The 22,654-nt window shown below is 42.0% G+C and overlaps 1 protein-coding gene across 11 annotated transcripts in view; it reads left to right on the forward strand.

The window, feature by feature from the left end:
• The first annotated feature begins 1,291 nt into the window (after positions 1–1,291).
• The window catches only part of MAP2K5 (mitogen-activated protein kinase kinase 5), a 130,536-nt gene continuing 109,173 nt past the window's right edge, over positions 1,292–22,654 (forward strand). For 2 of the 11 annotated variants that reach the window (XM_033167433.1, XM_033167430.1), the window contains exons 1-7: positions 1,294–1,839; positions 6,003–6,051; positions 9,574–9,641; positions 13,216–13,285; positions 15,897–15,937; positions 16,798–16,865; positions 21,330–21,387. In XM_033167433.1, the coding sequence (XP_033023324.1) occupies positions 1,672–1,839; positions 6,003–6,051; positions 9,574–9,641; positions 13,216–13,285; positions 15,897–15,937; positions 16,798–16,865; positions 21,330–21,387 (522 nt within the window). In that variant the 5' untranslated portion in view covers positions 1,294–1,671. Of the gene's footprint in view, positions 1,840–6,002; positions 6,052–9,573; positions 9,642–13,215; positions 13,286–15,896; positions 15,938–16,797; positions 16,866–21,329; positions 21,388–22,654 lie in introns of all 11 variants that reach the window. The other 9 variants (XM_033167427.1, XM_033167432.1, XM_033167429.1 and 6 more) reach the window with 8 other exon arrangements.

Here is a 22,654-nt window from a genome sequence, read left to right on the forward strand (position 1 = left end):
TTTCCCTAGCCACTGGGCGGCTTACAACCTATCTAAAAACATAATAAAGATATCAATTCTTTAAAATTTCCCTAAACAGGGTTGCCTTCAGATGTCTTATAAAAGTCTGATTGTTGTTTCTTTTCTTGACACCTGAAGGGAGGGTGTTGCACAGGGTGGGCGCCACTACTGAGAAGGCCCTCAAAAGATCAAACCACAGTGTGCACAGCCCAATTCTTTGGGGAAAGCACCAGGATTCTTTAGGGAAAGAAATGCACTTTAAATGTAAGGGACATATAAAATACATATTCAGCCACATAGTGTGTGTGAGAGAGATGCTGTAAAGGTGCCAGAAGAACTCCCGCAGGCTCAGAGATCTGCCCTAGATCTCCCCTTTACCACTGAGAATCTCCTTGGTGTTTTACTGCTTGGTGGGGGGAGGGTGTTGGAAAAGGGAGAGGGCCTTTGCTTTGGCAGCACATAGTATATTTTATAGTGGCTGCTCTAGAAGCTGGTCTGCCCCCCCCCCCGCTGTTTTTCAAGAGGGAAGGGAAGAAAATTGACATTTCAAAGCTTTTTAATGTTTTGGTTTTTTTCAATACTCTCAATCTTCAGCCAAATCAGGCTTCTAGAGTAATTTACAAATGTCAATGATATGTCAATCCCTGCTCTCAGCTTTAGTTCCAAAGACACAACACAAAAGGAAAGGTAATGTGGAGGGGAGGAGGAAAAACACAAACACAGCTACACATTATACCTGTAAAAGCACATTCAAACATCTCCTTTCCCTTTCAATTAAATTCGGGGTGCAGCAGTTTGTTAAGGGTTGCTGGGAATTGCAACCGTGAGGGGGTAAACTCCGGTGCCCAGAACGCCTGGAGGGAAAAGAACGTGTTTGGAATGCTCTTTAAAGGCTTGGTGTGTACACAACACATACATTACTTAGCCTACAGTTCTTGGAATGACCTCCTGTGAACGAAAGAATTTAAGGAAGAGGAGAAGCAGAAAGCTGCTGGTCCTTTCGGTGGCGCTGATGGAAAAAGTTGTGCTATGTGTTTATATATATACCTACCTCGCACGCACACACTTAAATAGTGGTGGTTTTCATTGTGGGTTTTTGCACACAATGCAGGCACGCAATGCAGAAATACGGGAAACGAGACTTCAGAAAAATAAATAAGTCTGTGTTTAGGCGATCAGGAAATGTCCGCTGTGTATGCTGAGGGGGGGGGAGACGCGGAATGGGTGACGTTTAGCAAAGGCGGCCTAACTGGGGTGAGCAGCGGGCGGGCGGAGGGGAGAGAAAAGGAGTCATTTCGCGGGGCATCGGAGCCTCCAGTCCTTGAAGGGAAGGGGGGGGGCTGCTGTGGCGCCGGCGGGGGCGAGGCCCGGCTTAGGAGGCCGTCCCCGTTGCGGCGAAGGGGGCCTTCCTGCCCTGGCGAACTCCTGCCCGGCTGCCCCCTTCCCCGGCGCAGCGGCGGCTGCACCATCGCCGGCGCCTCCCCTCAGCTTTCCCAGCCTTTCCTCTCCGCGACGAAGGCGCCTGCCTGGGCCTAGCCGCGCCTGAGGGGGAATCCCGCCCGGCTCCTTCTTCCTGCCTTCCTCTCAGGCCCGCCTCGGCCTAGTCCGGGCAAGCCATGTGAGCCGCCCTCGCCCGCTCCGTCTCCCTCGGCCCCGGCTGCTGCTCCGGGGATGCTCTTACTGGCCGTGGGCGACGCCGACGCCGCCTCAGCCGCCGGCCCCAGCCCCGCCATGGAGCCCCCCAACCCGGCGCTGGTCATCCGCATCCGCGTCCCGGACGGCGGCGCCGTGGACTGGACGGTCCACCCGGCGCCTCAGCTGCTCTTCAGGGACGTCCTGGTGAGTGAGAGAGGAGGAATATGGGGCTGGGGGGTTGTCACTCGGGGGACCCCTCCCCATTAGCTCGGGCGTGAGGTGCCAGGAAAATATGGGTGGGTGGGTGCCCCGGTTGTGCTATCCCGGGGGCATTTGGCGGAGTAGCAGCGGCTTCTTCCCTGCTACTTACCCCGCATTTCCACCGCCTTCCGGTGGGGGGCTTCGGTTTTGAAACGCCGCAACTACCCCTATTGGAGATGTGGGGTTGGGGCGAGGACCGGATGTTTTCTTGCTTGTTCCGTGGGGTTTGTTTTGCGTTCCTCCCCCCCCCCCACCTACACTCCGGAATAACAGGTGGTTATCTCCATCCCACTCTACCCCGCAGCTGCTGCGAAGTAGACCCGGACTCCCCCTCTTTTCAGTTGCAGCAATGGAGAATTTCCTTTTTGTCCAGTGAATTGGAAGCTCCTCTTCCACATAGGGAGGTTTCAGAGAAAGAAGAGGAATTCTGCATCCAGATTGTAAGATGGTTGTTGGAAATTTATCACATTTTTCCTTGGAACGTGTTAACCTGGGTTACATTGGGTGTTGGCGTTTTGATGCCTGTGTCCTGTGGATGCTGTACACATGAGAGACCCAAATCCCGTCATGTTTTTAACATTTTAATGGTTTTATTACATTTTTTGTTTTTATTGCTATAAAGTGTTTTGGTATTTTTTAATGATACAGGGGTATACAAATATTTTAATAAATACACACCTGTCTGGAAGCACCACTCTATCAGAGTAGTCAAAAGACACAAGATGCACCAGGTTTTCTGAAACACAGGTCTGGGAGAGAAATGTAATAAAGCCTTCAGAATTGCTTCCTCTTCAGCAGCATATTGTTTTGGGTTAGTGAATAGACTTCCCAGATCACAATTTTAATGATAAGAACTCCACGCTCCTTTTTTATAGCTATAATGTGGTGGAATAATGAACATCCACGCAGACTTGTGATGTGGTGTGCAACTCCAGGCATTTGAAGATGAGTAGTTGTGTCATTCTCCTGCAGGAAAAAATAGTCTTGTGGCACCTTACAAGACTAAGTTTGAATCAGAGCAAACTGTGGGTTGATGTTTATTCTGATTCAGCAGTAAACTGGATTTTCCAGGAGAGAGCAAGGGGGCAAATGAAAATTCTCTTGGACCTGTGCTGGGAAATCACAGGAAAAACGGAAGTTTGGATGAGCCCATACAAATGTATTATGGCATAGGTTTTTATGGACTCAAGCCCACCTAGTTAGATTGTGAAGTGCAGTATGTAAAGGAGAAAATTGTAAGATGGGGCTTTAATGGCAGTGAGAATAACTAGTGTCTGCAAAGGATAATTAGATCTTAAATATATGTTAAATAGGTATTGCTTTTAATGTTTTATAGTAGCAGACTGGTGATATGATTTCATTAACACCTGTAGTGGGACATGGAAGCATTTGCAAGAAACATAGATAGCACAAATACTCATTGGTAAGTCAATTAGTGCATGTAGTGTGATAATTTGTCCTATGCATGTTTACTTGGAAAGAATTTCAATGGTACTTGCTCCCAAGGACTATGCGTAGAACTGCAGCATAAATAAAAGGAAGAACAATTTTTAAACTGTTGAATGATGGCAACTTCTTTTACAGTGCAGAAAGCTGGTGATGTATGGTAGATTTGTATGAAATTAAACAAAACCACCAGGCAGACCTGCTTTACGTTCTTCTTGCATCACATAGACAGTTTTCACAAAAAATGTTCTGGTGAATATTTCTGAGGTTGTCTAATATTTAGGTTCAGCTGGTTGATCAATGAGGGCAAGGGGGTGGGGTTCCTGTCATCTGGGCCGCCCAGTACCTCCATACACCCTAGAGAGTTCTTTTTGGTGCTGCTAACACAGAGGTTTGACTTCACTCCCAGAGGCATACTCCATTGTCTCTCGAGACAGATGGATGCCAACAAAGTTAGGATCCGCGATTAGGTCACAGCCTGACCTAAGGTGGGTGGCAACAGCAAAAAAGTTATGAAGGTCCCCAAATGCACATTTAAGTCTGGAGTCTGAAAAGAATACTGCTTAAGAATATGGAACAATCCCTTTCTTTTGCAAGAAGGGACAAATTTTGGCCATAGCTTAGTGCTATACATCTGAACTTCCAATGTCCACAATGACTTCCTTTTTAGAGTGCTGAATCTTGAGCTTTTTGTTTTTCTCTCTGAGCTGATCTAGTAATCAGAGAGTCATGTAATAACAAACTTTTAATGTGGCTTAACAAGTCTTTTGTATATGCAGTTAAAGAAGGCTGACCAGTGGTAAAGGAAAGAGACACTCTGCTGTTTCTTTGTTAACCCAAACTTTACATCATTTATCATGTATAAACTTTGAAGATAATGGCTACTTTCCCAACTGGGATTTCCAGATCACCCTGTTAACATCCTTGTCAGTGGCACTTTCACATTAGCTTAAAGAGTACCAAAGGCTATTTTCCTAGTTAAGCTAAATAACATCTGACACTAGTGAAGTAAAATTTGGCATGTATTTTGGAAACTGGGTCCTTAAGGTACATGTTATTTATTTATTTTAAATCTAGCCAGATAGCCATTTCTGCACTTGAGATTGCCTCCGAGTTAGTGCATGTTCAGCATTCAAGTCAATAGAGTATGAGTAGTTCCTGTCTTCCTAGGGAGAGAGAGTTGGATTAGAGCAGTGTTAGAAACTGAGATATGAAAGCTAGGAGCTAAATAGCACCTTAAACCTAGGTTATGGGTGCCACAATGGAGTGTCTAGGCACCCTTTTTATAACAAGAATACAAAGCTGAAAATGAATGAACTGCAGCTAAAATCTTATGTTCATATGGTCTAGTCCTCATGTGAAGACAGCAAAAAACAACAACAGCCCTACATCCCCTGCCTGCCCCACCCCCTTATATTCTTATGAGGGTCTCTTCTCCAGTCTTCAGAGAGTGGCTGGAAGTGGGGAAGCAGAAAAAGGTCCTCCATTCCTTCCAGCAGTGGTAGTTTTAATCTGAAATCTTAGGCGCAGTACTGCACTCAGAGCTCAGAAACTGCTCACATTAATGAAATTCCCTGTCACAAAATGTGCCTAGAACAAGGGGAGTTTCGAATGCTGGATTAGAGTGCCCTCTTCTGTGGCAGTATACCTGACACATGCTTACTGAATGCATGGTGAAGGAAAATATTTGGATGAAGGTATACCCAATCTGCAGGTGACACCAAAGTGGCTGGAGGATCCAACTCAGTGTACAGAATGAATTTCATCTGAGATAAATGTAGAGCTTTGCATTTGAGTATACAAAATCCGATGCACAAATAAAGGACGGATGACACCTAACCTTGCAGTGGTAGATGTGAAGAGTATCTGGGATTTTAGTAAACCACAGGCCAAACATGAGCCAGCAATAGTATGCAGTGGTTAAAATGGCTAATGGGATTCTTGGCTGCATGAAAAAAAGTACTGTATAGTGTCCAGGACACAAGAAGTAAAGGTGTCACTCAGACCTTGGTTGGATCTTGTTTGACATAATGTGCCAATTTCGGGGGCACCTCAGTTTAAGAAAAATATTGCCAAATGAACATTTCCAGAGGAGGATGACAAAGATTGTGATTGGTGTATAGAGCAGGTCTTATGAGGAAAGGTTGAAGGGGGAAGAAATCCAAGGGAGAAGAGCCTTGGGAAGAGATGTTAAAGAGGCAATGTAATAAATTTTAAGGGGTTTCACATAAATGATGGTGCAAATTTGTGTTCTGTTGCTCCAGGGGATGACATGCAACTTAATGGGTTCAAATTACATGATTGGTCATATTTGGAAGAACTAGGAAGGAGCTATTCAACAGTAACAGACTGTCTCAGAAGGTGGTGGGCTCTATTTTTTGTTAGAAGTTTAAAAGCAGAGACTGGATAGCCCTATCTAAGGTGCTAGATGAGCAGGTTTTCTGCATTGGTAGGGGAGGGAATTGGACTAGATGACCTTTGAGGTGACTTCTAACTCTATGATCCTATGACTTGCATTTGCTTTTGGTATCTTCTGTTCCAGCAGCAAGAGAGAAAAACCAGTGAATGTGCTAATAAGAGGATCTGAAAGTAAATGGTTTACAAAAAGGGTTGATAAAAATATAGCTCACTCTACCTCCATTTTTATTTTTATTTTGCAGGATGTGATCAGTCAGGTTCTGCCTGATGCGACAACAACAGCCTTTGAATGTGAGTATGTGTATGATATGAGTCTGAGGATGGCTCAGTGCTCACATTATTTATTTAAAAAAATGACAACTACATATTGTTTATGTTCAGATATGCTACAGTTAAATATTTATATATGAATGCAAGTTTAATGACAATCCCAAGCTAAGTAATATTTTATTATTTAATCACATTTTGAGAGTGCATATTTCTACAATATAGCTTTAATTACCAGCATGACCTTACAGTGCTCTTTGTGCGTGCTGCAATTATATTGCTCAAATTAAATGAAAAGTATAAAGTACCTGGAGGCTTTGTAGGCTGAGATTTTAATTTTCAGATTTTATTATTATTATTAAAAGCAGAAATCAGTAGCTAGCTTTTAGAAGAGTGGAGTGTACAAATGTAGAACATTAGATTGGTTGCTGAAATGTCATATTCTCTAGAATCAGGTGACTCTCACCCCTAATCATTCTGTTAGTGGGAGAACAGCTATTGTCTCAGCTCAAGTCTCCAAAAGCTTAATCTGTGTAAGTATCAAGCTCTTGATGGCAGAACTGTCAGTACTGGGCTGTGTAATGTAATGATAGAGACCTTGCACTATGGACTGGATATCTTAGGTTCAAACCTCAGCTCAGCTATGAACCTAATGGGTGGTCTTAAGCAAGCTGCTATCTTTCAGGCCCACTCCCCTGCCCTCAGTCTGTAATATGTGGGAAATGAGACTGGCATGGTTTACAGGATTGTTGTATAGAGATTGCGTACTTGCTGTGAACAGTTAGGGGAAAGCATTATTTTATTATTAATAATTACTCTATTGCTGGGGAAGAGTTCTTGAGACATGGAAAGGGCTTTAAGAGTTTGGGTCTGGTCAAGCTGGTATAACTGTGTGAAGACATCTGCTTGCTGCCAGGACTGTCCTTTCAGCTTTCCTGCTTTGTGCATCAACCTCCACTAAACTCTTGTGTGCCAGGAGCAGGCACTGCGGCCAGAGCAGTAATCCACATTACTGACACCTTTAGGCAGAACTTGCCTTGACATATAGATTTCACATCTGCTGCTGTGCTTTCCAGTTCTTGGTTTTACCCTGTCATTTTACACCGGCATGACATTGTTTCCCCTGCCATTTAAGTGGCAACAGAAATATGTTAACGTATATTGATGCTGCTTGGTTTCAGGGTTATCTTCTCCATGCTGAAGGCCTGAAATTTACTGGTTTAAGCATCTTCTCAGCTACTTGATGGCTTTCTCGGAGGCATTTAATTGCTATCCACAGCAGCTTTCTCTCCTGTTTGCTTAGTTATTGCTATCTCCAGTGTGTCTTCTGTGTCTGCCTCTACCTGGGGCTGTAGTTCTCCCTCACCATTGGACCTTGATGGGCCTTTCGCTGTTGTACGCCATGTTGCTACAAATAAAACGACTAACGACATATGGCTCGTTATGGCCCTTTTATCCCAAACCGTTTTGCATTGTGCATGACACACTGCATCTTTTGCAAAGATTGCTCTGGAATATTTGACTGCCATCTGCTGCATTCTATTTGGTGTCTTATGAGGATGTGACATTAGTAAAATCCAGGCTTTATTTTATTTTAGTTCTACTTTTGCTTCCGTAATGGGCTGGAATATCATGTTGTTTGTGCTCTAGGCAAGCAGAGGGGCTTGGTAAACCTCTTCTGAACCTTTGTGTTGAACAGAAACATTTTGAGGGTGATTCCATACATTTTATTCCCAGAGGGGTGGTAAAAAATCTTCCTACTTAATCTGAGAAATACAGTGTCTAGTGGGTTTCCCCCCACCTCCAAATAACAAATTATGCTCTTTTGTTTTAGACAGACCCTACTTCTTTTAATACCCATCAACCATCTGTCTTGTGCAGAAATGTTTCTATGTTAAGAACACGAAAGACACTGTGCTTTACCTGAGAATTCCAAAGCTTGTGTTGCTTTTAGAGATAATCTACAGTAATGAAGTGCTTTCTTAGTTGTTTCAATTGGCTTTTCAAATGGTGGCCCCTCACGACAAAATATTCCTTCAAGGTGTCTGTTTTAACAGGATTCTGTTTTCTTTTCTTTTCTGTTTTTTTTAATAGCTCTTTTCATTTAGAGTCAGATTGTGTTGAGAATTTTCATAGCAGTTACTATTCTAATGGCTTCTGTTGAAGATAGAAAAACTATATTTTTAAATGAAGGCTTGTGTTCCTGTCTCCTTTTGAGAAATGGTGTTGCAGATCAGGGGAAAAGCAGATTTCAGGCTTTCATCTTCTTCACCAGAACCCCATGATCCTCCAACTGGAGCCAGGTGCAGAAGGCAAACACTTAAGAATTCTAGAATTCTGAACACGGAAATGTCCTTTCAGTGGCAGAATGGAACTCAGGCCATAGTCCTTTCGCACAACAGTCCACTCTCCCCCCACCCCAGCGTTTTTCATTGTGTTGTTGCTGTGTTCTTAAACAGCTAAGAGTCAGAAATCCTTACTGATATACAGTACTTCAAACCACTCAGATCTATGGGTAGATCCTGATCTACTTTCTGCCAACCCTTGCTATATAATGAATTATCTAGTTTGACACCAGGGTATCTTCCACCCATAGCATTGTTGCTGCAGCACAGAGTTTACAGAATAAGATAAGCAAAAATGGACAGGTTTTTGTCCTGAAGAGTTTAATCTATATTTTGAAAATGAGAAGGAATGGGGGGAGGGGAAGTAGGAGGGAAAACATCACCTATGGTTGCCTTTACAACCATACTTCTCCCTAATGTTTATCCTAAATCCAACTTTCTACAGCATCAACACCTGTATATATGAACATGATGGTTATGTTACGACCTGAAATTCTATAGCCATTTAATTCTATCTGAATAAGTGCAAATCATCCTTGGCAAAAAATATAATAATACACAGGATGTGAAGCTGTAGGGCATATCTGAAGGCATAACATTTGTATGACTTTCAGCATTCTGTTCTTGTTCACTGTCTCCTCATTTGGGAAGGGACATAGTTCAGTGGCAGAGCACCTGCTTTGCATGCAAAGGCTCCCAGGTTCAATCACTGGTATCTCCAAGTAGGGATGGGAGAGATCCCTTTCTGAAACCTTGTGGAGCCAGTGCCAGTCAGTGTAGTCATGCCTTTTTCAACCTTGGGTCCCCAGATGTTGTTGGATTACAACTCCCATACTTCCTGACCACCACTGGTTTTGCTTGTTAGGGAAGATGGGAGTTGTAGTCCAACACCATATAGAGATCCAAGGTTGAGAAGGGCTGGTGTAGATAGTTATTGAGCTAAATTGGCCCGTGGTTTGGTTTGGTGTAAGGAAGCTTTTTATGGGCTATACTAGGAAATTACTATACTAGGAAATACTATACATCTGAAATTCATTTGGTTAACAGTGCATTCTTATCCTTTTGCCTTACTTCGTTATTGTTTTAAAATCCATTCACTTTACAGTTTTGTTTGCTAAGGCATACAACATAAGGTTCCTTTTTGTAAAATGCGTAAGATTCTTTTACACTAATAATTCTAATGACATGGGCTTTTTTACAGATGAAGATGAGGACGGTGATAGGATTACTGTTCGAAGTGATGAAGAAATGAAAGCAATGCTGTCCTATGTAGGTATTTCCTATAGCTAGTTTTAATTTTTTGAATGTTTAATTGATTTTACTAATAGTGGTATTGGTTTGTTTTTTTTAGTAAATTATTGAGAGATTTTTATTTTACAATCAAGCAGTATATAAATTTTATTCAATAAATACATAAATAATCATGTGAGATTTCAGCCACAATCCACGTCTCCTGTATAAGAAACTTTGAACTGAATGGCAGATACAAAGAGTTCTATGACTTCATTTCAGCCTGACTTTTGCAGAGGCTTCTGGTGGCTTCTGATCAGATTCATTCATTCCTCCTCCACCCCTTTTTCTGGTGTTCTAAACTGTTAAAAAGCTAACGGAGGGTGTATTATTTATTTATTTATTTATTCTATTGGTTTGGTGCAGAGATCTCACATGAAACTTTGAAGTGCTCGCTCCTTTTTTAGAGAAAAAAAGCAACTACACTTACAGATCATATCATGAACATTGAGAGTAATGCATCCTAATGACTTTTGCATTAGATATAGTGCAAACTAAATGGACTATCAATTTCTTGCGTTTTTTTATGCAGTACTTAAAGTAACGGCTCATTAAAAATGAACCCCTCGGCTCTAAAAAAAATGTGTTTTTAAAAACAAAATCTGCTTTCATCTGGAGACTTTTTCACCCCTTCTCTCAGAAGAGTTATATTTTAGCTGCAGGCTCAGCATGCAGAGAAGATTTTAAAGATGTATTGTCTTTTAATAACTGTAAAAATATGAAAACAAGGTTACTCATTGAATCTCAATGACTTGTATATAACTTTATAAATGACTTGTCCTTTGTGTTTTATAAATGAGCATGAGTTTAACTATTATCTCCCCTCCCCCCAATTAAAATAGAGTAACACAATTCATTGGTCTTCCACATCTTTTCTTCCTAAAAAGATAAAATGATTGACAGTTCTTCAGTGCAGACCTGAGTTCTACATTGTGCTCTGACAGCCTAACTCAGGGGTTCCTTATGCACAAGGAGTCTCCAATGTCCACTTGGAACTTCATTGTGTGCAGCAAATTCCCAGTCCTTTCAATGAAGGGAGGGCTGCTGTAATACCTATCCCCACTGCCCTTCCCACTGAAGTAAAGCTTGTATACAGAGGAACTTACGTCCCTTGTCTAAAAAAGCATGCAACTCACTCTGTGTACCCAAGAGGGTTTTGGACTTATGTTTCACTAATGCCCAGTCCACTCATTCTGCATGGCAAATTGCCCCTGAAACTGCAGGGAGTTTTTGGTATGGTGTATGAGTCATAACATCATAGCCATAGTTTTGAGAAGTTGCAGCCTGCAGGAGTGAGTGCCGGGCCTTTTCAGGCTATGCTATTGTCAAAGCAAACTGAAGATTTGTTTTTAACTGAGAAATAAATGATATAATAGAGGTCAGCTTTGGCGAAGGCTTTGTTTTGGTTCACATGTGAACCACATATATTCCAAGGTTGTTCAGAAACTGCCACAAGCTGTTTGAAAGTAATGCCATAATAAATTTGCTATATAGGACAAAAAGGTGTTTTAGAAAACCAACAACCTATTTTATAATCCCTATAGCAATGAATGAATGAATTTCTTATGGTACTTTTGGTTAATTAAGAGAGAGGCATTAAGTGACAGTAGGGCTGCACTGCCACGGTTGTCTTCTATTGGTATAAAAAGGCAGTAATTTTTTTGACAGCCACTGATTGGAAAGTTGCTCGCAGCCATTTGGAAGCAAAGGGTACACGTTTTGGATCAATAACTGGCAAATTTTCCATTAAAAAGAATACCTGAACAATGTTCCAAATAGCCACTGGCATCTTAACTTTCCATGGCAACCTCAAGTGCTCATATGTGGAGGACAAATCATTTTTGGACAATTTTTCCAGACTACTTGTTAACAGTTATTGCTGTCCCAAAAGGTTGACAGCTGACATGATTGATATTTCATTTACTTGTCATCTCTGTTTGAGTAATGGAGAAAGTGACATTACTTTTTTATTTTTAAAGAAACATAGGGCAAAATCTACTATGAACCTCTGTGGTGTAAGCCCCAATGAAATGAGTAGGAGTTGCACTGTTATAATCTGGGTTCTGAGGCTGGTCCTGGCCCTTTGAGCATATTTCAGATATCTGCTTTTAAGCTCATGCTAGTTTTCTCTGCTTCTTGCTAGAGGAGAATGACACCATGGTCCAGCATATAGAGTAGAGCAGGGGTGGCTAACCTGTTACCCTCCAACCCTCATGACCAGGGATGATGAGAAATGTAGTCCAGCAACATCTGGAGGACCAAAGGTTAGCCATCCTGGTGTAGAACATGGGCAGTCTATGGGGATTCAAATCTCCATTCAGCTCTTGAGTTTCTGGATAGCTTGGTCAATTCACAGCTTCCCATCTTCTGTTAGAACAAAGAACTGTCTTACCTAGATTAGGCCGAAGATCCATCTTGCCCAGGATTTTGTTGCCAGTGTTGGCCGGCCAGCTGCTTCTACACCCCTGGTAGCAGCAGAGAATATACAAATGTTGGTCATCTCTGTTTGTCCTCTGCATCTACTATGTGAAAGAGGTTGCATTTAGCACTCTTGACTACTGGCAGACGTCTCCATGTGTGTGTTTAAGCCTTTTTCAAAGGTAGTGGCCATTCCTGCATCTTGTGGTGGGGTTCCCTGTGAGTAAATCTGAGGCATTGCTGGCCTATTGTGCCGACTCAAGTAAAGAAAAAAGGATAATGATAATTGTAAAGCTCCTTGCAAAGCTATAGAAATGATAAAGCTTACCATGCTTGGCTTATTTAAAAATATTAGAGCCAGTGTGGTGTAGTGATTAAGAGCGGTAGACTCGTAATCTGGGGAACTGGGTTCACGTCTCCGCTCCTCCACATGCAGCTGCTGGGTGACCTTGGGCTAGTCACACTTCTTTGAAGTCTCTCAGCCCCACTCACCTCACAGAGTGTTTGTTGTGGGAGAGGAAGGGAAAGGAGAATGTTAGACACTTTGAGACTCCTTCGGGTAGTGATAAAGCAGAATATCAAATCCAAACTCATCCTCCTCTTCTTCTTCATCATCATCATCACTGTTGCTATTTCCAGGCGATTTACACAAATAGAAATACAAAATACAAAATATTCAATCATAGTGGTAAAAAACGGTTCAGAGTTGTTGCGAGACGGACATCTGCAGCTTGTGGCACAACCAGGAGAGCATCTGAAGCTGATTTGCAGGGATCAGGCAGGTCTGTGCAGGAGCATACACTTTCAGACACCTTGGTCCCGAACTGTTTAGGGCCTTTAAAGTTAATACTAAAGTCTTAAAACTGCCCCTGTAGGAAATTGGAAGCCCCTTTACAGTTGTCCTTTTGCAGTCAGTAAGCAAGGGTTCAGTTGCCACTTTAAAAACAAAATACTGCTGTGAATTCAACGAAGAGGGCAAAATGTCTTGGTGACAGCTGAAAGAAAGAACATTAGTCAATCTCTTTGCTGCAATTAGCATGGTCTCTCTGGAACTGTTGAATTCAGGGAGACACACTGTTGCCAGTCTGTGTATATAACTGAATGATTTCTCTCTTTCTCATACATCTTTTCGCAGTATTACTCCACAGTAATGGAACAGGAAGTAAATGGACAGTTAATAGTGCCTCTGCAGATATATCCAAGAGGTAATATTTTAAAAAGTTTTAATTGCCAGCCATTGTATCTATAAGCTGCTTTATCGGTGATTATGGGTTCAGAGGCATGTAATATCACATTTATGTCTTAATTTTGGAAGGAGGAATCCATTATTCTTGGGACACCACAGTTTCTGCAGATATAAAGTCATTCTCCAGACCAGATTTTAGTTTACATTGTCCAACTTGTGCCCATTTAAAAATGGTGAGTGCAAAGGTGTGAATGCATACAGATGCCAAGCAGATTAATCAGTGAAGTCTGGCCTATGCAGCTAGCAACCACTAACTGTTGGGTGGTCCACTTCTTTGCTGCTTGCGTGGGATAGCAAAAATTGGAATCTTATCAATACCTAGGCTAAGGGGAATCTTTTCTTAATGCATGTATCTTAACATGATATGTAATTTTCCCCTTTCCCATCTCTGAAAGTATAGTTGTTAAGAGAGATGGCTTTAAATTCTCTAAGTAAATGTCCCTGCAATAAATTAATTAAAATAATTAAAAACTATACTCTTCATCAGTTAACTGATGGTATACAAATAATCATAACACAAGCTTTCCAATTAAAAACACTCTAGACTTTTCACTACTTGTAACTCTCTGAAGTTTGAATTGGGCAATTAACCAACAGAATTCTCTAACACATGCTAATAAGATCTCAAAAGGAGTCTTGACAACACTGGCAGTTTAGAGACCAGTTGTGTGGAAGAGAATGTGGGTTTAGGATGTAGAGGTCCTTTTTCATTCTTGATGAGGGAAGCATGCAATCTCAGTGGATCCCACCAGTGAGAGGAAGGCTCATCTCTCACTATGTCAATTTCTAAGCTCTTTCCAGTGCATCCCAGATGCAAGTACTGTATAAAAAGAGAATTATTATTTTTTAAGCGCAGATTTGCCCTACATCTGGCCATTCCTTTTTGGCAAAGCACGTTTTTGTAACAAGTACTTGAAATCTGTTTGCAAGATAGAAATAGTTTAAAGGCATGTATGCAATTGGCTTGGAACATGTAACTCATTAAATGCAGATAAGCCTGTTTTGTTTTTATTTAGTGGAGGTCGGAGTAGGGTGGAAACCCACAGGGCTCAGAATTAAATCAAAGGGATGAAATGATTTGCTGTGCAATCCTAACCATGTCTGCCCAGAGGTAAATCCTATTCAGTTCAATGGGTCTTACCCCAAGGGTTAAAATTGGGTTAGGATTGCAGTTTAAAGCACCAAAAATGAAGGCTGCAATTCCTGAAGTTACCCCCCTGCTATGCAGAGTTAAGGTTGCCGGGATGCTGTGTGCTGGAATTTGATTGTGGAATTTTAAATTGTTCTCCAATCATGGCTTAACTCTGCACCTAATGAAGTTTGTTACTAGTATATAACCTGAAAAAAAGGACACTTGGTTAAATATTTAATAGTAAAATATTATTTACTATTCTGGCCCTTCCACCCCCAAATTAGGAATGGCTGGTTGCATTTTCATTGGCTGCTTTTCAGATTTCCCTCTCAGCTTTTGCCCTTAAACTAGCAATCCATTATTTCTTATTTTAAAAATATAATGGCAGTATTTTCCATAGCTTAAATTGCATGGGCTGATCCTAACTGCTGTGTTTAATAACTATCACATGTGTCCTCTTGACTAATAAATAGCATTGTTTCCTCCTGTCAAAAGCTGGAGTGAAATGCATGTATTTCTGAGAATGGGTGGTGGGGAGAAGGGGGAAAAAATCAAATTCATCCTTTCCCAGACAATCAATCAAAATTGACAGGCCCTTTAACATACAATTTGTAGGGCACTGTAGTTTTAAAATGGGAACTGTCCGTAACATATAGCTCGAAGCCTTTGTGGCTTTAACATTTGACAAAAGCATATCCACTGCATGGGGGGCGGGGGGGGGGAGAGAAAAAGTCAATGTGGAGTTCGAAAGGTTTTAAGGAAATAATTCTTTCACTCTGCAGTACTTCATCTTAAAAACCTATATTTCATAACAGCCTGTCATGGGTTTTGTGTAAATAACTAAGGAGATCATCTCAATTTATGCCATGCCTGGTCCTTGGTGTCCTAAGGCAGTCAAATTTGAAACTTCAGCTTTGGATTTTCAGTGTGGAAAATGCAGAACAAAAAGTGCCGGCAGCATTGATCCCAGTTACATGGTGTGGGTGTCTGGCACATTGGCATAGCTGTGTCATCATTTACCCTCACCCTCCCCAAATGTATTTTGATCACCTCTGCTAAAAACAGCATCTCCTGAAAAAATGTTTAGTTAAACACTGAAAAAGAATGAAAAACATATAGGAGTTATTGGGAATTGGATTAGAAGATGTTCATTATGACTCACAGTTATATTGATTTTGATGAAATTTAAGATAAAATTAGAATTTATATTAGCTGGCTTTCAGAAACTACAAATCTTTCTTTAAATGCTCATTCTTGCAGGTCTAGAAACGCTTCTACATAATTCCTGCTTTGAGTTTTGGGAACCATATCTCAATCATTTTTTTCTCTCTACTAATTTTGGTATCGCTCTCATTTTTCAAAAAAAGAAAGATTTCATTTTGAGCAAATTTGTAAATGGCCCTGATGTGTTCTACAATTTAGTCAATTACTGTTTCAGCCTGCAAACCTCCAGGGAAACGGAACATACATGGCCTGAAGGTAGGAATTTCAATAATCGTTTCATTAAACTTAGATGGATTTGCAATGCTGTGTTCCACTTATTGAAATGTCAAACAAAATGGTACTTTCTGAGCTTTGACAAGCAGATTTTTTAAAAACGTTGTGGAGGAAAGATTCCTTCCGTATGGTGTTGACTGTGCTATCAGAATAAGTTGTGTGGTTTATCAGTGACTGAAATTTGTTTCTTTTCTTGCTTTTGTTCTCTCTCTTGCTTTCTCTCTCTGAAATAAGGTGCTCCTCCTCCTTCTGGTGCCCCATTCAGACATCAGAGTTGTGCAGGAGCTGTGCTCTTGGGCTGTGCCAACGATCTGTAACAAAGAAAGAAGATCATATTAATTTTGACGTACTTAATCTATACCGGTTTAAGCATAGCCCAAACATTGTGCAATATTTATGTTTTAACTTGCATTTTATCGACACACATCTGTGTAATGTTACATGAATCTCAAATTACGAATGATACACAGTTGTGCGGAGTATATCTCAGCCTTTCTGGTGACATATTAGACAAATGTAATTGATATATTACTGCAAAATGGTCACACAGGGGAGGGGAGGAATGAGCAAGATGTATTTAATAGGAATGAAATGAAAGCCTTATTGTGTGCCTGTTCTTGATTGTATTACTTAACCAAGCATTTCAAATGCAGAGTGAATAAAAGAGCATGATTCCTTGATAACACAATGTGGTAACCTACATAGAGGGTGGCTTTCTACCATGGGCAACTAGCTAATTAACCTTCCTAGAGAAAATAGGAAATTCACGGCAAATTAAAGGTTAATTAGAACCATGTCCTCGGAATAGAAACAACTGATAAAGATTCCTTTCCTGCCTGCAGGTAAATACGCGAGCAGGGTCTGCTAACAATAGTGGCGCAGCCGTCCCGGACTCCCTTCCAAGCAATAGGTAAGAATTGAAGGGAAGAGTATGCATGCGTTTTATTAAAGCAGAACCCGAGAAGTGATTTCTGCATAGTAATTAACAGGAGCAAATAAGGAAATGCCAGATAACTTCAGGGGGATTTGGTTGACCAGTTTTCAGCAAGGTTTTGTGGCTTGTCAAAAGCAACGTTAAGTCTTTGAGGCTGTTGTGCCTTTCGACAACCTATTTCTTTGAGGCACTCTCTGCACAGTTGCCCCAGTCCAGAACTTAGCATGCTCTGTAGTGGGCATACAGACATCCTGTGTTTATGGTTGTTTCACATTGGGCAGTTGCGGGGGCGGGCGGGGGTTTTATTCTCCAATGTGATTAATACTAGTTGTCTCTACATAGATTGCATTGTGGGAAATCAGGCAGCCAGTTTGATACACTGCACAGTGACTGTGGGCAAGGACCTCGGAGACCAGATTTCAAGACCCTTCCTAGCCATTGAGTTGCTGGGTTCTGAGCAGCTCATCTCTTTTCAGCCTCTGTAAATTGGGAATGTTAGTGACCCAACGAGTGAAGTCTTGTGAATCAAGCAACTAGGCCCAGGACCAGTATGAGGAGCAGACCGCCATGTCAGCTTCACTCAGTGATATATCACTGGAGAAACCGCCCCCACTTCTGAGTCCCTCTGCTAGCGACTTCCTCCAGTGAACGTTGCTAGCTGAGTGACTCAGGAGCAGTGGTGGTTTCACCAGCAATATATCATTGAGTGTAATTGCCATCCCACTCTGCCCTCATACTGCAGAGAGGGAGAAAAAAACTGCATCGGCGAAGCACTGAAACAACTTGTTCCTCCCCCTGCTCAGCCGAGCAGTTAAAGGATCCCCCAGCCCAGCGCTAGCTCTCATGCAAGTGACGGAAGCACTGGGGATGACCCTCCCCATCCCCAGCAGAGCCTCACAAAGGATCCCCGATGTTCTCCCTGCTTGTCTGTGAGCAGGGAGAGCACAGGGGATGGCTCAGCTGGGGACCGAGAGCCCTCTTACGCCCCAGCTGAGCCGTACAAACAAGCTGCCTTGTCCCAGCCCGCTAGGCGCTGGGGTGAAACTGCCTCAGCTCCCGCGGTGAGCCTGACAGGCTGAGGCCAATGTGGTTTATTTTTTCAACATCGCGGTACAGTCGTACCTTGTGTTACAATAGCTGCGGGTTTTGTTCGTCACGGGATATGAATGCACCGAACCAAGAAGTACCGGAACGGGTTACTTCTGGGTTCGGCAATTCACGCATGCGCAGAAGCACTAAATCACTCTTGCGCAGAAGCACCGAATCACACTGCACACATGCACAGATTCAGCGCTTCAGGTTACGGGCTTTTCATGTTGTGAACGGGGCTCCGGAATGGATCCCGTTCACAACCAGAGGTGCCACTGTATATTTCCAGACCACGATGTTTGACTGATGGTATATCACAATGCTGAAAAGCTGATATCGCCCAGCCCTGTTAAAGACACTGCACTTTAAGTTTCCTATATTATAGTGGACTGTTCCTGTCCCATTTTGGAATATTATGTGATACAGAACAATACTGTTCTGCTGATATCTTCTCTTGTCACTCAAGTGGCTATCCTTGCTTGAGGGGGGAAATTCAGAGGTGTTCTAAATCAGCTGAAGACAACAGCTATAGCAAGATCCATGGCCAGTTGATTTTAGCAACAGGTGGAAGAAAGGGTGGATCTTGATAAAGGAGAAACAGCAAGGCTGCAGGATATGGGCACAGCTTGGATGTGGTGGGCCAAAGGAAAGAGAAGAGACAAAGATGGATCCAGTTTTGCAAGCCTACGGAAAGGATAGGGCTACCTCAGGGAAATGGAGGTTATACGTTTTGTCTTCTGCTTCAGGACATTTCTGTCTCATTGAGAGTTCTGCAAGATTATGATGAACCAGAAGTTCAAGGGGTGATGGACAGAGCAATTGGTTTTGTTTTGTGTAAAGGTGGTTAAAAATTGACAATGAGTGAAGCCTTGCGGTGCCAGGGAGAAATACTAAAGAAGAATTAAAGCTAGCAGCTGAGACCTGTAGGAATCCTCTAAGTCAAGGGTAGTCAATGTGCTGCCCTCCAGGTGTTGGGCTACAGTTCCCATTACCCCAAACCAACATGACCAGTGGTTATGGATAATGGGAATTGTAGTCCAAGGATTCCATGTTGGTTACTCCTGCTCTATTGCAGAGATGAAAGAAGAGGAGTCACTGAAGAATATATAAGGAAAGGCTTGCGAGAGAGAATGATTCTTCTGTTACCTGTTTCTATTAGGAAATGCAAGGAAAGAACCTTGTCTGTTACCTCAGCTAAATGCCACAGTAGCCTAAGACAGGGGAGGTCATTCTGTGTTGTATGTGAAACCTGCATTGGTCTAGAGTTGGAATCAAAACTATTGCTTACCGAGAGGAGAAGGATTATCAGCAAAGTATTAGGATTGTATTATTACAAAATTATTAAAGCTTATTAAGTCATATTAAAGCAAGTCCCTTCCCCCCTTCTGTGGTCAGTTGTTTTCTTCACATACTTTAAGCTGGTTCTGAAAGTGCCCTGCAAGCAGTGTCTTCTGTAGAAGCTGACATCTAATGGGGCAGTTAATTGACTTTCATTTTCCAAAACCTGCCTGCATTAGGAATGACTGTTTTGAAGTCATTGACAGCCTGCCTCTGTTTCATGTTCACAAAACAGTTGGTTGCAAGAGATGACAAGATCAGTATACTTTTCATTTGGCAACGTTTCTTTAAAGTAGTCCAGCAGACAAGAAGCTTATTAAAGAACAAAGATACCATATACATGTTTTTAATTTCAGTCAACATGATCGACGATAAGACACTCATGCCTGTCAAGAATACAGCTGCATTCACACAATTGCACCCTGGCTTAATAAGAATATGCACCTGTGTGCAGCCCCTTTGCTCCTTCTTTGCTACTCACTTCATGAGGAGAGGAAAAGCAAATCAAGAAGTCACAGCTGATCATACCTTTCTGTTGCATGTGAACTTGGAGCTTCCGAACTAAACAGTAGAACATGAGTCTCTTAATCTCAAGGTCATGGGTTTGAGCCCCATGTTGAACAAAAGTTTCCTGCATTGCAGGGGGTTTGGACTAGATGACCCTCATGGTCCCTTCCAACTCTACAATTCTATGATCCTATGAAAACTCTCCGAGCAAAATGGCTTATTTGGTGATCTCAAGTCATGATTTGTAAGCCAACTGTAAACTATGGCTTACAACTGCAGCTTCCTGGTCCATTTTGCCCTTCATGCAAATGGAGAAGCAAAGCAAGAATGAAAGAGCTGTGTGTAGCTGCAGCCTGCACATTCATATCCTGGCTTATTAACTGATGCATTTAGATATATTAATTACATCTCATTGCATTTTTAACTTTTTTTGGGGGGGTCATGATAAAGCAGGAGATGTTCTTGCTTAAGCCCAATTGAAATGAATGGGAGGCTGTGCAAAAGCACCTACACAGCTGACATTCACTTCAATGAGGCTCGTGCACAAAAACTTCCTAATGGATTGTGACCCTAGGACAGGGCAGTCCAACTTTTAATATCAAGTGGGCTGCAATAATACTTCAACATGGAACCCACAGGCCACACACTGCCTTGTTGGGTGGGGAAAACAAGGCCCAAATTTGACCCCCTCCCATCCCTTGCACTGCCTTCTCAAAGCTGGCTAAGTGAGGCACAGGGCTTTGGGAAAGAGACACAGGGCTCTGGCAGAGTCCTAGAACCCTTTCACCTCCTTCCCAAAGCTAAGAAACCTCTAACTAGGCTTTGGGAAGGAGGCTGAAGGGCACTTTGACCCTGTCACAGCCCTCACAATTCCTTCTCAAAGCCCAGTTTCTCCCTTACTCAGCTTTGTTAAGGCAGCACAAAGGGTTGGGGGGGCATCAGATGTTGCTGAGGGCCATCAAATAAGGCTCTGAGAGGGGCCCTTGGGCCAAGCATTGGACTACCCTGCACTGCACTACAGTCTTATGTGGATGTCAATTAACGAGTTAAAATTGCATTCAAAGCATCAGTGGTTAGAACTGGTTGACATGTTTATTCTATCAACAACTATGAGTGGCATGTTGCAACCATTCTCATTTTATAGATCTAGAACTAATCCAGAGATTTGAAACGAGTGGCTCCCAAGTCTAGCTTTCTGTCTGTTGCACCACTCTTGCTTTACCACTGCCCTTTCCCTGCACGTCTTTTCTCTCTACAACCTTACCATTTCATCATGAAAGTTCAGTTTTTTTGGAAATCTGAATGTTGAGAGGAGAAATGAAATGAAAAAAGTAAAACTGTGATGATTAATTCTAGGCTAATTGCTTGGGTGCTGAGTTCACACAGCTGTGATTATAGGCAGATGTAATGCTAAGTAGTGTTATACTTTTTTAGTTGGGTACGAGTTGCAGTTCCATTCAATAAAGTGCACTGGTGCAATCACTAAAAATACCTTTTTTGTTCTTGATTGTGCAGTTTGAAGAAGTCTTCTGCAGAACTGAAGAAAATATTAGCTAATGGCCAGGTAGGTGTATTGGATGGGCTTGTTCATGAATGTCTTGTGTTTTAGGATAGCCTCAGAGATGCTTACTGTTCACTTATCAGTAATGTGGTCTTTTAATAAAGTAGAGGAGAAGCTGTGAAAGGGCTCGTATTGTGGAGGCGCCTCTGTCCTGATTGATTTGGATTGGCACACCAATTTGCTTTGCCTTTCTCAAAATGCACTAATCAGATTTAGCTCCAAATAGATTGAAGCGCCTTTCGCATCCGTCGTTCTGCTGCTACCTCAATTTAGGGGAAGAAAACTTAATCAATTTTGAATAGCAAATAGGATTCCTGGCTTGTTAGATCTTTGCATATAGGTTTAAGGCACACACACGCTGCCAGATGATGAAGAGTGGAGGTAGTAGTAGAAGTACGCATTGTCATGTTATTTGGAGCTCTGTGTTAGTTATCAGTTTGTCCTGTAAAGGGGGCAGAAATCTGTAGAAGGCTTACTTGCCTTCCCCTGGCACCTGCAATTGAATGCAATAGCCTCACAATTGATGGGCAAATGGACACTTCAGGGCAAGTCCTTCCTGGCCAGTTTTGATTCAAATAGGCGGGAAGGCCCAAAGTGGCATAATGACTTTAAATATACACCACTAAATGGAAGTACCTGCAAGGCAGCAGGATCTTTCAATAGCAACATAAATAAGTTTTAATGTTTGTCATGGTGAAAGCCCTTTGATAGCCTTGGAGGCAGGCACCTGTCCACAGCGATCAAGCTTGCCTATTAGACACTATTGACTGAGACATCTGTGTCACTGCAAATAAAAGACTCTTATTGATTTTCTTAACTGCTGTTCACTTCCCTTCCATGTTTCGAAGGCTGAAATCTTAATTATCTCAGATGCGTATTCAGTGCCTTCACACAGTGACCTCTCCAAGCCTCATTGGCATTTCATGAATCAAGTAGTTGTAGTTGAGCGTGTCAAGAAGATAAAAGCTGGTCTTCACGCTTGTCCTTCAGCGGCTCACCTGTAACATTGTGCTCTTAATAGATGAGAATGGTCCCGCTAGTGTCACCTGCACTGCAGCCTTGCTTATTTGTGATCAGAATTGTTTAAATAAAACTTAGGAATATGGATTTCAGCTCTTCTTTTTTTAAGTCTAGGCTGTGTGTGACTGTTGCCTGAAATATAGCAAGGGGGCTTTATAAAAATGAAATAAAATACATGCCTGTTGGTTTTACCCACCCTCAGCATTTGATTTAATCTTTCACAAATGCTTTTCTGTAATAAATGTTTAAA

This window comes from Lacerta agilis, chromosome 13, assembly GCF_009819535.1.
Source record: "Lacerta agilis isolate rLacAgi1 chromosome 13, rLacAgi1.pri, whole genome shotgun sequence".
Lineage (NCBI taxonomy): Eukaryota > Metazoa > Chordata > Lepidosauria > Squamata > Lacertidae > Lacerta > Lacerta agilis.